The sequence below is a fragment of the Lontra canadensis genome, unplaced genomic scaffold, assembly GCF_010015895.1.
Source record: "Lontra canadensis isolate GAN:19392208 unplaced genomic scaffold, GSC_riverotter_1.0 scaffold3, whole genome shotgun sequence".
Lineage (NCBI taxonomy): Eukaryota > Metazoa > Chordata > Mammalia > Carnivora > Mustelidae > Lontra > Lontra canadensis.
The window spans coordinates 20,426,920-20,443,440 of record NW_022630997.1 but is presented as its reverse complement, the minus strand read 5'-3'; the positions used below and the strand labels follow the sequence as shown (position 1 = coordinate 20,443,440).

Genomic DNA, 16,521 nt, shown 5'->3' with positions numbered 1-16,521 from the left:
GTGTCACTCCCCACTTAAGCCCTTCAATGAATCCCCATTGCTCTTGGAATTGAGACAAAAATCTTCTCACCAAGAACTACAAGCCCCAGGTGGCCTGCCCCACATGCCCCCATTCTGATTCACTCCCTCCTGTTGCAGGGCCTTTGAACGGCCATCCCCTCTGCCTAGAACACTCCTTCCTCTTTCCTGATCCCAGCTCTTCCTTCCAGTAGGTCAAACTCCCTATCACAGGCCTGCAGAACACCACAGCCTCTCTCCCCCGCAGCAGGAGCCAGAGGCCATTTCATATGGTCTGGGGGCTTCCTTGACTGCTATCTCCGCCCCTGCAAAGGACATGGATTGTGTTGGTTTTTCTCACTATCATATCCTCAGGGTCTAACACAGTACATGGCACCTCAGAGATGCAGCAGGACGTAGTCCTTGAAAGCATGAACAGACTTGCATTAAAATGGACATATTCCAAACAGCATAAGCTGAGGGGGTTTTCTGAGTTTCCTGCCCCCCAAAGCAAAGAAATACACTAATTAAGGAATGTTCTCCCTTGGGGCACCTGGGTGGCTCAGTTGGTTAAGCATCTGACTTTTGATCTCAGCTCAGGTCTGGATCTCAGTGTCATGAGTTCAAACCCCATGTTGGGTTCTACCATGGGCGTGGCACCTACTAGAAGGAAGGAAGAAACAATCGGAGGGAAATGCTCTCCCTCATCAAATCATTATGTTGTACACCTGAAACTAATCTATCACTGTATGTCAATTACATTTTGACTTAAAAATAAATAAATCTGGAGGCACCTGGCCGGCTCAGTAGAGCATGCAACTCTTGATCTCAGGGTTGTGTGTTTGAGCCCCATGCTGGGTGTAGAGATTACTTAAAAATAAAATATTTTTAAAGTAACAAATAAAAAAAATAAATATTTAAGTAAATAAATAAATATTTAAATAAATAAAAAAATAAATTAAAAAGAAAATGCTCTCCCCAAATGGATATCCGCCAAGAAAATCTCCACACACAGAGGACACTGTAGTGTTCCCAGTGACTTCTCACACAACTCAAGGTTAAAACACGGATTTTTCCTTAGTAGCTCTCACAGGAAAATACCAGCCCCCAGGGTTTCTGCAGCTCCGCTCCTCTACCTCCTTCAACACACCAGCACTCTTGCCACAGAGCCTTTGCCCATGCTGCTCTCTCAGCCCAGAACTGCCCAGAACTGCCCAGAACAGTCTTCTCCTCCTCACCTGCCCACCAACACACACATCTGACTGACCCCAACCGGCCTTCGGGACTTCAATGGAAACACCCGTTCTGGGCCAGCCTCCCCTCTGTGTTCACACAGCTCCTCTCCCAGAGCTGGGACTGGAATTCGGAGCCGTGTGCAATATGATGTCCTTTGTTAAAGGCTAGTCTCTGTCCCGCCGGGCTAGGAGGGGAGAGGCCACCTCTGGCCTGCTCCGAGCCGACACCCTAACCCAGTAAGAGTGAACACAGTGAACACAGAGTAAACACAGGCTGAAGGAGCCGTCCTGCCCCCAAGCCTGGCTGCTGCTGGCGTCTCACAGCCGGAGGGCGGCCCACACTCCCAATCAGCGGGCAGAGCCTTGCCCACAGTCCTCAGGTATCAGTGAGTGGGTCATGATCCGGAAGCTTCCCCCAGCCTCCCCCAGCCCCAGCAGAGCCCACAGGCCTGGGACCAACCCCAGCGCTGGGACTGCCCTCCAGAATGGAATAAATCGTGAAGCCCCAGGGATGAGTGGTCGGGGGCCCCCAGGCCAGGGCACACTTGCCACTGGTCCCTCTCTGCCCCTGGCTCCTGGGGACCCGTCTTGTTGCCTTGGCTCAAATTCTAGCAATAACTATACTGTCACAACCAAGCCGACTCATTGAAGCCTCATGATAGCACCTGATTCCAAGGTTTATTTTCTGCCTGGACTCACATCATGAGGAGACCAAGGCATGAAACATTTAAGTGACTTGTTCGAGATTAGCCCACTAGTAAGTCGGTGGAGGAGGCAAGCCCAGGCATGTCTGACTCCAGCGCCTGGCTCTTTCTTTCCTTCCATTTTAATTCTAATTCCAAGAAAATACACATAACAAAATTTACCACTTTAACCATTTTAGGTTCAGTAGTATTAAGCACATTCACATTGTGGTACAACAGATCTCCAGAGTTTTTTTTTTTTTCATCCTGAAAAACTGAAACTCTGTTTCCATTAAACAATAGCTCTCCATTCCTCCCCCTTGACCCAGGTAACCACCATTCTGCTTCTGTCTCTGTGAACTGGACTCTTTTTTTAAGATTTTATTTGTTTATTTGAGAGAGAGAGTGAATGAGAGAGAGAGCACAAGCTGGGTGGAGGGGCAAAGGGGGAGGGAGAAGTGGGATGCGGGACTCAATCCAAGGACAGCTTCTGGATCCGTGGTGGTGGTCCAAGGTGGTGGACCCTGGGATCATGACCTGAGCCGAAGGCAGATGCTTAACCCACTGAGCCACCCAGGTGCCCTGTGACTATTTTAGATACCTCTTATCAGTGGAATCATACAGGATTTGTCTATGACTGGCTTATTTCATTCAGCATAATGCCTTCAAGTTTCATCCACACTGCAGCATATGACTGGATGTCCTTCCTCTTTTAAGGCTGAATTGTATCCCACTGTGTGCACACACATCCCCCTGGGCTTAGCCCTTTCACTGCAGGAGGACACAGGGGCTGCTTCCCCCCCTGCTACCCCTTGTGAACAATGCTGCAAGGAACACGGGTATACAAATATGTTCGAGACCCTGTTTTCAGTCTTTTGGGTGTATACCCAGAAGCAGACTTGCCAGATCATATGGTAATTCTGTTTCATTTTTGGAGGGATCAGAATGTTCTTCAGAGGGGCTGCCCCATTTTGCATTCCCAGAAACAGCACACCTGGGTGCCGATGTCCCCACAACCTCACCACCAACGGTTATTTCCTGTTTCTTGAGAGCAGCCATCCTGATGGGTAGGAGGGGATCAGGGGTTGTTAACCTCAGTTCTGTGCTGTATTCTGTTCTGAGGTCCAGACTGTCCTCAGGTCTCTTCCTTACCAAGGCCTGGCCTTGCTCTTGCCAATCCCCTTCTCAGGTCTGGCACCCACCCCTAAACCACAACCCTGCAGCCAGCACCCCACTGCCACCCACCAAGCCTCTGTGTCCACTGCCTGTCACCCCCTCCCCACCACTGCCCACTCCAGGCCCCCGAGAAGTCATCCACCAGCTAATTCTCTGACCCCGACCTCCATCTATAACACCAACTCCCTGCATCCCCCCAACTCTGCTCATCAACCCCCACCCAGAAGCAGGACAGCCCTCCCCACACTGGCCTGCACATGGGTCCACCCCGTAAACGTGTGCAGGTTGAGCTCGGTCGTGGCCAGTTTGCCTTTATGCTCCAGTGCTCGGCCCTGATGGGGGTTTTATAGATGCTAAACGAATGTTTGATAAATGAATGGACAAAAGAAGCCAGGGCTTATTAAGATATGCGGTGTGGTAGTCCGAATTAAAAACTAAACATGTACATGTCTCAGAGCCTCGAGGAGCACCCAGAGCCTGGGCACCCCTCTCACCAGCCATCTTGCCCCCCAGCCCATGATACGCCTCTCCGACCGTCTCCTCATCAGCAGACTGGTGATAATACCTTCCTCCCAGGACCATGGTGAGCAGTAAAAGAGTAGAGGAGGGTAGAGCATCCTTCTGAGCCTGGCCCAGATGGGGGGCTCTCGGCGGTGACCGATGACACCACCCCAATTCCTCACTGCCACTCTCATTCTCTGACCCACCTCCCCCACCCCCACGTGTCTGGCTCCTCCTTTCCAAATCACCCCCCTCCCCTTGGTGCTCTGGTCCACCGGCTCCCCCTCGGAGCTCCCGCGTGTTCTCTCCTCCCACAGACTTCCTCACCACTGGCTGGCTCCCACCCATCTGTCTTTGCCTCCCACTTCTCCCAGGAAACTGGCTGCCCAGCATGGCCAGTGACCCACCCACCACCACCACCACGGGTCCAGAAGCTGTCCTCGTCCCTCGTCCTCAGACAGCCTGGCCGCTCTCCCAGGCTAGGCCTCCTCCCCATCAACGAGCTCCTTCTCTGGCACAGGCAATAACTCCCCCGCCAAGTTCCGATCCACAGACGGCCGGGAGCTCCTCCAGCCTCTCCGCCTTCTCCTCCTTATGGCCTGCCCTCTTTCTTTTTTAATTGAGATACACAGCTGACATACAACATTACATTAGCTCCAGATGTACAACATATTGATTGGAGGTCCGCATAGATTGCAAAATGATCAGCTCAGTAAGTCTAGTTAACATCTGTCACTTCATATAGTTACGTTTTTTCCCTCGTGATGAGGACTTGCAAGATCTACTCTTTTAGCAACTTTCAAATACACAGTAATACACAATAACGGCTGATTAACCGCAGTCTCTGTACTGTACATCACCTCCCCAGGACTCACTGGTTTTATAACTAGAAGTCAGTACCCCCGACCACCTTCAGCCGTCTCACGTCCTGCCATCTTACTATGGGCAGAAACTGAAGGCGGTCCTCATGGGTCCACGGAGCATGTGCCTTCCTCACCAGGGAACCCCAGCCAGAAGCAGTGTTTCTCACATGGTGTTCTAGATACCTCCTGCTTCCGCATAACCTGGATTGCCTTTGCCAAAAACCTGCTGAATCAGCATCTCTGGAATGAGCCTGGGAATCTGCATTTATACCAGCTCCCCAGGAACTTTTCTCTCTTTTCTTTTTTTAAAGATTTTATTTTTGGGGGGGCGCCTGGGTGGCTCAGTGGGTCAAGCCGCTGCCTTTGGATCAGGTCGTGATCCTGGGGTCCTGGGATCGAGTCCCGCATCGGGCTCCTTGCTCAGCAGGGAGCCTGCTTCTCTCTCTGCCTCTCCCTGCCACTCTGCCTACTTGTGCACTCTCCCCGACAGATAAATAAATAAAATCTTAAAAAAAAAAAAAAAGGTTTTTTTTTGAGTAATGTCTATACCCAACACAGGGCTCAAACCCACAACGCTGAGAACAAGAGTCACACATTCTACCAACCAAGCCAGTTAGGTACCCTGCCCTCCCCCCAGGAAACTCTTACACCCATTGAAGTTTCTGTTCCCACTCTTCCCCAGGAGGCCCTCCCAACTGTCTCTCCAGCCCACATACTCTACAGAGTAACCATTCCCTATCCCTAGCCTTAGGGTCATCTTTTCCACGTAGCTGATTATTGGTCACTCAAACAAAAGAGAGAGAAGCCAGCTTCACAGCTTCTCCTCCAGGCTCAGCGGCCCTCCCCAAGTTCACTCCACTCACAAAATCATTCTCTCAAGCTGGAGCCTTGGGGCCTATGACCCTCCTATTTGCTCTCTCTGCAACTTCTGCCTCCATCTACATCTGCTTCTTCCTGCCTCAGCCTCTGCGGCCGAACTCCATGAGGACTGTGGCCACGGCCTACCACTGATGTGACAAATTACTCACTCAGGGGCTTCAAACAACACAGACGTATTCTCTTACAGCTCTGGAGGCCACTCCTGGCCCGTGGCCCCTCCTGCCACCACTCCCACCTCCTGCTTCCATTGTTACTGCTTCCATCTCCCTCTCCAGTGTTGACCCTCCCGCCTCTCTCTTACGTCACCCAGGGATGATGTCATGCCTGCCCCAATAACGCAAGATCATCTCATCTCAAGGTCCTCAACTGCATCTCAAAGCCCTTGTGCCATGTAAGGCAACACAGTCCCAGGCTCCCAGGATTGGAACATAGACATCTTTGGGGACCATGATTCAATCCACAATGACTGTATTTTCTTTTTTTTAAAGATTTTTTAAGCTTTTTTTTTTTTTAAAGATTTTATTTATTTATTTGACAGGCAGAGATCACAAGTAGGCAGAAAGGCAGGCGGAGAGAGAGAGAGGTGGAAGCATACTCCCTGCAGAGCAGAGAGCCCAATGTGGGGCTCAATCCCAGGACCCTGGGATCATGACCTGAGCCGAAGGCAGAGGCTTTAATGCACTGAGCCACCCAGGCGCCCATGACTGTATTTTCTAAAGCAAAGGTCAGAAACATAACATGTCTTACCAAATGTTAAAAAAAAAAAACAACAATTCTTGGAACACACCTTTTGTGAGCACCTACCATGCACCAGGCAATGTAAATACAAAGATACATGAGACACAGCCCCTGCCCTCAGGAAACTCAAAACCCAAGGTACTCACCAAAAGAACCAGCTTCTTAAAAAGCAATAAAGTGCTCTTCCCTACAGAAGAATTCCAATTAATAAATGTAGAAGGAGTGAAGGAAATAGAAATTCAAAATTGGATAATAATGGTTGCAGGCAAGATCCATTAATGGGTGCTAAAATTAGTAGGTGAGAATTTGAGGACAAAAAAGCTATGGCAGTCTCAATGTATCTCCACCAGATAGTTATTAACTGTGGATGCAAATTCAGGAATGTCACAGAAAAGAAAACTGGCCCAACACCATCATAACCAAGAGGTCAAGGTTAACATCACCAGCAATGAGAGGTATCAGTGTCACTGACCCCCCGATGGGATGTCCCAAGAAGGGCACACCATCCCCATCACATTCCTGCCAAAAATCCATAATCTCGATCCAATCAGGAGAAAAACACTAGACAAAGCCAAAGTGAGGAGCACGCTACAAAGTAACTCACCAGTACTTCGCAAAAGCGTCCATGTCATGAAAAGCAAGAGGAGACTAAGGAATTGTCACAGACTAAAGGAGATTAAGAGGAAATGACAACTAAGCACCATGCGGAATCCTGGACTGGGTCCTGGAATAGAAGAAAGATATTAGTGGAGAAGCTGGTAAAATCCCTAAAAAGTCCACAGTTCAGTTAATAGTCTTGGACTCATGTTAATTTCTTAGTTTTGATCATTGCACAATGGATAAGAAAGACGTGAACACTAGGGGAAGCTGCATGAAGGGTATATGGCAACTCTCTTGGTACTATTTTTGCAACTTCTCTGCAAGTCTAAAATTATTTTAAAATACAAGTTTTCAAAATTTTTGAAGAATAAAAATACAGCGATGGCAGGAAAACTGTTGTCACAGACAAGCCAGAAACCACAGTCATGGTCACCATAACCAACTGGTCTCCCCACTGCCAGCTGGTTTCCTGCTCCATTCATCCTCCACACCAAAGCCAGGCAACAGAATGTCTTAAAACACTATTTTACACTTGTCACCCTCCACTCAAAACCCCTGTGCCTAAGTGCTCAAAGGGTCTTTTCAAAAGGACACAGGGGCAGCATAAAGGCGCTCCCACCAGCCAAATGTGGGACACTCTGAACAGCAAAATAAATAGTGATAGTAATGAATTATAACCTAAAGAAAAAAACAGTAATCCATGAGTCCCTACTGTAATAACTGACAAACAGATGGAGGAGAAGGGAAAGTTCTTTCTTACAGTAGAATGCCAGCTAATAAAACAAGAAGAAAAGAAGTTAGAAATGTCTCAACAATATGTATTAACACCAGTGAAATTCTGATGAGGAACAGGATATTTACATAGCCCCAAAGTACCTGCCCCCACAAATAGCTTATCAATGATAAAGGGGGAAATAATCACTTTTCAGCAGAGAAACCTGGCAGACACCCACTTACTGAGTGATCAAAATGAAAATCACCAGTACTGGGACAAATTGACATCATGTGTCTTCCGACAGGACCCGCTGAGAAGGGCAGAACATCGCTAACTTAGCATTCCTGCCAAAAGGACATAACCTCAATGTGATGATGAGGAGACGTGATGAAGCCAAACTGAGCAACATTTTACAGAGTAAGTGGTCTGTATTCCTCAAAAATGGAGAGGTCAAGAAGAACAAAGAAAGGCCAAGTAACTAGTCCAGATTAAAGCAGACTAAAGAGCCGTGACAAGTCAATGTCATGTGCGATCCCACCCTCTGATCACCACAGAAAACCCTGTTGAGACAATTGATGAAACACAGACATGAACAATGATGTAGATAACAGTACTGTATCAATGTTCAATTTTCTGATTTTGATAGCCTTATTCTTTTCAGAAAAACACACACCAAACTATTTAGAGGAAAAAACTTACATCTTCAATGTAATCTTTTTTTTTTTTTTAAGATTTATTTATTTGAGAAAGAGAGAGCATGCATGCCCAAGTGAGGGGGAGGGAGAGAATCTCCATCAGACCCCCTGCTGAGTCGGAGCCCAACATGGGGCTCCATCCCATGAGATCATGACCTGAAAAGAAACCAAGTCAGATGCTTAACGAACTGGACCACCCAGGCGCCCCTAATCATTTTTGTTTTAATTTTTTTTTAAGGAAACACTATTCCAATGCCCAATATGGAGCTTGAACTCATGACCCCGAGATCAAGATTTGTACACGCTACCAACCTAGCCAGCCAGGCACCCCTCCAACCTAATCTTAAACAGTTCCCAAAAAATTGTGCATGTGTATAATACATGATAAAGCAAATGGGGAAAAATATAGACAATTGAATCTAAACAACAGATATATAGGAGTTCCTAATACTTTTGTTGCAACTTTTCTATAAATTTGTAGTTGTAATATAATAAAAAGTTTCAACAAGCACAAAGGATTCTTTTGGGGTGATTAAAAAATATTCTAAAATTGGATTGTGGTGATGTTTGCACAACTTTGAAGATTAAAAAAAAATCACTAAATAGTAAGAAAAAAAAAAAGAAAGAAAGAAATTATAAAAATACACATACACTCCCTCGGATGGCCCCCTATTTCCCAGCCCCATGACCCAGTGCCCACCCTTCACTTGAATCTCCTCTCTCAGAACTCACCAACCCAAAAGTGCACCCCACCAACTGGCTCTGTTCCTCACTCTCCTCCCCAAATGCATGGCACACACTTCCTGATGCCCCAGATTCCCCCACCCTGGCTTTAGCTCTGTGCCTCCCGAGGTCATGCCCAGGCCTCAAGCCTCATCAATGCAGGGGTCCAGCCCTTCCTTCCCACCCGCACGACCGTCTCCTCATCTCTAACACCGATAGAGCCCCTTCTGTGCGCCAACATTATTCTAACCACTCTACACCCAGTATTTCATTCGAACTCCCAGCCGGGTGTGGTAAGTGCTATCGCTGGCTCCACTTTACAGATGAAGAAACTGAGTCACTAGGGAGCTGGCTGGGATCTCTCAGGTGGTCGTTGATGGAGGCAGGATTCAAAAGACGCCACTTTCACACCAAAGCCTGCTCGAGCAGCCACTGTGCTTTCCCTCCCTAGAGACATCTTGACACATTTGTTCTTCTGCAGACAGACCGTTCTCGCGCACCAGCCTGCAGGCTCCCTGGGGAGTGGGTCCACGCTTTGGACCTCTCTCCGCACTACACACCCGGCAGGTGCCCAACAGCTGTGTGTCCGCCACAGGCTGGGTTCCAGAAAGCAGAGGAGGGGGTCGCAAACTCCATCAAAAAGAAGAGCCAGTTCTCCACCCACCACCACCACCACCCCCCCCCCAGCACAGCCCAGCTCCCTGGCTACTGCCCAAGGCCCGGCCGTCATCTGCTCTGGGTAATAAGTATTTGTATGGCGATAATTACAGCATTTGGGGAGAAAATCCCATTAAGCAAGAGCCCTGCCGAGCTGCTAATGCCGGCACAGAACGGGAGGCGGCAACTCCGCCAAGCTCCCGTCTGCTTCCAATAATGCAAGAGCTGCCGGTCCCCACCGCCCTTCTCCCGGCCCCAAAGAGCACGGCCGCCCCTGCTGGCAGCCTTGGGCAGCCAGGGCCGCCGACAGCCGCCCCCCTGCTTCAGAGCCCGGACAGAGGCAGGGGCAGGGTTCGCTGGGGATCCAGAGCACCAGGGTTGCACAGGGAGGAAGAGGGAGCAGAGCCAGGCTGGGATCCATCCCTGAGTGGTGCCCCAGCCCCTTTCCTGTCCCTGCAATTCTGTCATCTTAATAACAATAATAATACTACCACTCACAGGGCCTTCATGCGCCAGGTCCATGCAAAGTGCAGCTCCCAGCCCGGCCTGTAGGCAGTCCTCACGACCAGCCTGTCCTTTCAACCAGCAGGTCCTGTCATTATCCCCACTTTCGGGGCAAGGAAACAGGGGTGCTGAGATGTCACACGTTCCTCCAGAGCACTGACCCCACTTTGCAATTATGTGTTTATTCTCATATTGTGCCATTCATCGCTTCCTCCCGTGCTGGACTAAAACTCAGGGAGGGACAGCAGTTTGGGTTTGCGTCCAGCCCCGCTCTCAGCTGCATGCAGACAGTCAATAGACAGCTATCTGTTGAATGAATTCATTAAACCCACAATTTGCCCAAGTCCCCCCAGCTGCTGCGTGGCAGAGGGGGGCTAACAACGCAGGCAGGCTGGCTCAAGGACCATGCCATCACACCACCCACCCTGCAGAGAATCCCTGCCTGCTACCCCATGCTCCTTCTTGCAAACACGGGAGACTGAGACAAAGAGGGGACAAGGAAGGAGAACCCTGCACAGCCAGACGCCAGGAGAGCAGGCTTGCACTACGGCCAACTCTCCCGTGCTTACCTCCCAAACTCTCTGCTGCCCCACTGAACCCTCAAACCTTCGCTTGAGCTCCTCAGATAACAAAAATAATCATAATATCATCACCTAGTTATATCACGAAGCATTTCCACACACCAGCACTGGGCCAAGCATGCCACCAGGCCCTCTACGTGCACTGGCCCCCTGAATCCTCGCCACCGACCTACAACATAATCATCCTCCCCTTTTAAGATGGGGAAACTGAGTCTCACAGCAGAAGGAGTGATGGCACCAGGGGCCTGCCACCAGTCAAGCAGAAGCCAGCGATAAGCCCAGAGCACGTGCTACTGGAGACACAAGCCTCACCCAGAAGCAGCCTCCCCAGCACAGTGCAGGGCTCTGCCCTAGGAGACGCCGGTGCACACGTGGCTTCCATCTTCCCTGACCCTTCCACAGAACCACCACCCAGTCATGATTTGGCTTTCCAAACAGGCTCCCAGGCAATCCATCTGGGGTGCCCTGGGAAGTCCCAAGCCTGACCACCCAGCTCCATTGAATGTGGCCTCCACTTTCGGGGGCCAAGTCGGGAAAAGGCAAGGGCCTTCCAGGCCTCTGCAGCAGGCAGTGGGCTATGGCAGTGGACCAAATGGCCAGGGGGCAAGAGAGTGACCCCCAAAACTGAGGAACAGCAGACCATCCTGGGCTGGGGGAGCAAATGGAAGCCAGGGGTCCTTCCCCAAGGCCTTTCCTGGCCATACCACCATCCTTGGGCCTCTCCCATCTCTGCACCCTGTGCCCACAAGCCTAGAATACAAGTGCCTGAGACAGAAGGGAAAAGCGGTGTCCCCCCCACACTATATACTCTCTTACCACACTCTCCTGGATACTCTAGCCTAAAAGACTTTTTTAATTAAAAAAAAATCCAACTGAAAGTCAAAGTCCTTGAGTGGAAGAAAAGACAATTAATAGTGGCCACGGCTGGGTCCCTCTGAGGCTGAATTCTACAGAGAGAGGAAGCTTCCAGGCCTCTTCCACCACACCCCTAACCCTCACTCTGTATTTTAATTGTTCCACCCCAGTGAATTATTCAGCATCCCTTCCTCAGCCCAGCCCGCCGGCCCCACAGCCCCTCTGGCTCAGCCAATTTCCTCAGCAGCCCTGGGGCCACACAGCTTCTTCCTAGAAGTCCCCACAGCACACCAATTCCTTCCCACTTGGGGGGATAGGTCCAAGCCCAGAGTCATGGGATAGAGGATCGTAAAGTTGCCGGGCCTCCCGGGCTGCCATAGAAACTGCCCATGAGACAAAAGGCAAATGCACAGCTGCAGTCTCTCCAAATATCACGGCCTCAGAGGCTGCTGTTCTGGGCCCCAGGACGGCACAACATCCATATCGATGAGAGAGAGGTTTGCTACGGTGATTCTGAGTCTGCCTGAGCTCTCGCCAAGGCCTCTTTTCGGGGTGTTCTTTTCTTCCTCAAATGGCTCTTTCAAGGCCCGCCTGCTGCAAAGGCAGCCTCCCCCTGCTTTCTACAACCTTTCCCCACCCAAGAAGTTTTGCCCACAGCAAAGACCAGGTCTCCGCTGACTCCCCCACAATAACTCACCCGTGGATTCCATGCCTGAAGTCCCTAAAGGGAAAATCTAGTGAGAAAAGACTGCCTGACTCTTCCCAACCTTCCCAGCCTCAAGCCCCATCACATCGGACTGGGCCCGGCCCACTGCGGCCCCGGCCAGCTGGCCCGTTCACCCATCAGGCAGGCTCAAACACACCTGCAGGCCTTTCGCTCATGTATTCCCTCTGTTTGGGCTGCCTGCCCTCTCCGCTTAGCACACTCCTACCAACCACTGTTGGGTCCCGAACTGTGCTAAAAAATGACCCATCCTCTGAGAAGCACCTTTCCCCCAAGAAAAGTGCTTCCCACCCCAATGCTCCCCACCACAGCCCCATCACATTGCCAGCCTTGCCCTCTCCCAAAAGCTTGCAGTTAGGTGTCCCCTGTCTGGGCCTCTCAACTGTACATCCCTTAAAGGCAGGGACTTGCTCACTCCCTGCTGGAGCCTCAGCACTGAGGGCAGCTCCCAGCTCTGTAAATGTTTGCTGAATTAAATAATGAGTTAAATAGGATCTTCTCCTGATCCTATCATAATGATGTCTCTCACTCAGTGAGCATCATCATGAACTAGGCACTTTTCACACATTATCTTTGGTCCTCACAAGTACCAGAGACTTTAGTATCAGCACCCCCATTTTCTGCATGGAAAGCAACTAAGGCTCAGAGAAGTTAAGTAACTTGCCCAAGGTCACACAGCAACCTAGGCAGCTGGACCTCTTTCTTTTGCACTAGGAAATTTCACCTCCATTCCACTCTGATTGCAAGAGAGCTCATGAGTTCCTGAACATCAAAATAGACACTGTCCTCAGAACTAAAGATGGAGAGAAAGAGCAAGGCATGAGATGACTTCAAGATTCAGATCCAAAAGCAAAGGCAAGGGGCTGCTGTGTCTCAGACCTAGGCTGCTACCAGGGTAACAACTGCAGGAGAAACACCCTGTGGGCAAAGGAACAGAGAATAGATCCAGAGTGAACAGGTATAGAGAACGACCCTGCAGCCTCAGGGGTTCTCTGGGCAGATTTCAGACCCTCAGTCCCTCTCCACAGCCACACAGCATAATGCACAGGAAATTTGACTTGGTCCACCCTCTCTCCACACCAGCATCTCTCCCCAACCCCACAACACACACTGTACACACCCACACACACACACACACACACACACACACCAGTTCCCATCTAGATTGCATCTAGATTGCAAATTCTCTGAAACCTCCACGGGAATTTTTCAGACTCAGCCAAGAAGAGTCTGGGGCAAATGTGTGCTCACTAATTGCTGACCTTGGTACAGAGTTTGATCCAAGAGACAGCTCTCCCCAGGGTCAAATTTCTGCCTCTGGCCAGCTGGGAGCCATGAAAATGTGCTCAAGTTATTGAAATCTGTACGCCTTTCCTGAGAGCCACTGCAGTTGCCCAGGAGTGTGGGAAGGAGCATGCAGGTTTCAAAGGAGCCGGCAGCCTTCTCCAAAGTCCAGTTCAAAAATCTCCTGAGGCAGTCACCTCTGCAGGCAGCACAAAGGCCCAGCATGTGACCAAAAATCACATACAGGGACTCTCACAACCCCCCATTACTGAGGTGACACCACAGATACTAGGAATTCACACAGATGCACATTCTGCAGGAGAACCTAGGAAGGCAAATTATATTGGTCCATAAACACACACACACACACACACACGCACGGTAACCATACACACACACACACACACACACACCCCCTACAAAGCTCCGAGGGTCTAGAAAGAGCCGAGTTTCCTCCAGAATTTAGAAGTGAGAGAGAATAAGGGAAGAAAAATTATTTTTTAATGACTTTTCATGGTCAATGTCTCCACTCCAGGCTCCTGATCACTCGGCATGATCCCGGGGCTCCCAGGCCAGGTCACATCTACCCCTTCCTGGTGTCGATGTAACATCCCCCAGGCCCCAAACCCAAATCCCTCAGGTCCCATTGTCTGCCTGGGTTGGCGATGGCTGGATGTGAGTTGGGGGACCAATGCCTGACACCTGCAAGAGAAGAATTCTTAAGGCTCTGGGGCAAACAATGGGGAGGAAGGGGAAGACTGGAAACTTCAACTCCATTCCATCTGGCTGCCCATCACCTGCCTGCTGGCCCTCAGAGTCCAGTCCACAAGCGCTGCTCAGAACACTGCCCAAGATCCATGCCCCCGAAAGGAGATGTGGTGCCTGGCAGTGTGAGGAGCTTCCCCACCCTGGGTGCCAGGAAGGTTTTCTGGCACCAATTCACAGCACCCTGGAGGAATAAAGTGCTGGCGCAGTGGGAATGGCCTGTCAGGGCTGAGTGCAGGGTGCAGGTGTGAGGCTGGGAGCTGACAGCCCCGCCAGGGCCCTTTGAATCTCAGCAAAGGGAAACAGTGATGCTGCCGGCTCCTGGCTCCGGAAGGACACTGGCAGGCACGGACCCCTCTATTGGCTGCAGAGCCCGGGGCCCCAACGGTCCTGCCCCCACCCCAGCCCCGAACTGTGTCTGGATGGGAGGGCAACCTCGGGGGCTCGTTGCGCACTGGGGACGGGGCCGTACTCACAGGCGCTCGGTGTTCCGCGGGATATTCTTTGGGATGGCCTGCAGCCCCGTGCCATGGCAATCCACCGTGGTGCCGGTGCAGGTGCAGAGGGCGGGGCACGCGGTGGCACCCAGGCGCCACGCGGCTGCCCACAGCAGCAGCCAGAGCTCGGGCCGGACGAGCCCCGCCGAGGGCCCCCTCCGGGGCGTCAGCGCCATGGTGCCCTCACCGCGTCCCGCTCGTGTGCCAGACGGCGGCAGCCGCTTACCATCCCCGTCCGGGGCGGCCTCCAGGTGCAGTCCCGGGGCAGCGCCGCCGAGCAGGCTCGTGCGCGGCGCCCTTATGGGCCGGGAGGCACCTCGCTCCTCCAAGCGACGGCGCCTGTGTGCGGACCGAGGGAGGGCGCCTTGGGCGGAGGGCGCTCGGCTCCTCTCCGGTTTCTCGCTCCCTCCCTCCCTCCCTCCCTCCAGCTCCCAACTGACTGCTGCGAGGAGGAAAATGGGCAGGCCCCGCGCGCGCACGCACCCCGCGCACACACACACACACACAAACACGCACAATCACACACTCACACCCCCACGCTCGCTCCCACCCGGCAGTCATCCATCAATCGAAAAGCACACATCCAGAGCCAGACTCCTCCCCGCCCTTCCCCAGCATCCCCCTCCCCCGCCTCCCGACGACCACTCGGCGGCTGCAGCGAGTCGCGTACAGTTTCAAAGGTGGAACCTTCGAGGCGCCAGGCGCGGGCAGGGGACTGCGCGGGGGATGGGAGGATGGCCACGGCCCGACCTGCCCAGTCTTGGCCCAGGCCGGTTGCAAACACACACACACGCGCGCGCGCGCACACACACACACACCACGAGTATGTGCACACTGAGACTCCCGCACTCAGAACGCCAGCCCGGGCAGTTGGGCCAGAGTGGGGAGGGAGATCTTATTTGGCCGCCTGGATCCCTTCCCTGGGGCCACAGACCTGCTTTCCCCCCCGACGGCAGAAACGCTTCCCTCGGCCCACCAGACTTGCCTTGTCAAGACTTGGTGAAAGCAAGCCCCCTGCCCCAGGACTCCAAGCCCCCTGCTTTACTTAGCTTGGGACCTGGAGGACAGAGCTTGGGAGTGGGGAGGGAGGAATGTATAAAAGCCCTAGGTCGAGTACAGTCTTCTCCCCTCCACCACCAAGATGGCAACAACCCCACTTGTCTGAGGAGAAGACTGAAGCTAGCTGCACCCAGAAGAAAATGGCCCTGATTTGGACATTTGCCCCGTGGAGAGATGTCATTTCTGCCATTCGGCTATACTGGCTCCCCAGGTCAGGGTTAGGGAGTTGGCAGAGTAGCAGTGGGGGTTGGAAATCCAGCAAAATACCTTCCTCCACTCACACCAGCATTCTCCCATTTCTGACAGGTGCAAAGGAATATTCATTCCTGCCATCAGAGGACAGCAGAGACAGCTGGAAAAGGGAAGGGTGGCCTGCTTGGGAGAGTAGCTCCACGGGCCACCACTGTCAGACCCCAAGATTTTACCCTCCTTCTGGCAGCGACTCTTCTTACTCTAAGGAAGGTGTAGACACAGATGTGGGCGTTGGTGTAAACAGGAAATCCAGATCGGGAGAGAATCGCCCTCAAGCCCAGAAGAGATGAAGGACCTCCCCAAAATCAAGACAGCGATGGCTGTCTTGCACTCTGTCGGACCCAGACGTCTTCTCTCCATCCGTCCCCTGATTCTGGGCTGCCTACAGGCTGGCAAGGAGAAACACTTGAGCAGCTCACTAAGCATCTTCCTTCCCGGGAGTTGGCTACCTGGGTTTCCCTGTGGGAGAAACCAGAAAGAATCGTAGCTGGTCCAAGAGATGCCAGGAGAAGGCACAGCATGGACACCACTTGTCACA

At 51.8% G+C, this 16,521-nt stretch overlaps 1 protein-coding gene across 1 annotated transcript in view; it reads right to left on the bottom strand.

Annotated features, from left to right (window-relative positions):
• Positions 1-14,966, bottom strand: part of SLIT1 (slit guidance ligand 1) — a 162,860-nt gene extending 147,894 nt beyond the window's left edge. The window contains exon 1 of the mRNA XM_032883205.1: positions 14,652-14,966. Within this exon, the coding sequence (XP_032739096.1) occupies positions 14,652-14,848 (197 nt within the window). The 5' untranslated portion in view covers positions 14,849-14,966. The remainder of the gene's footprint in view (positions 1-14,651) is intronic.
• Between the last annotated feature and the right edge of the window lie 1,555 nt (positions 14,967-16,521).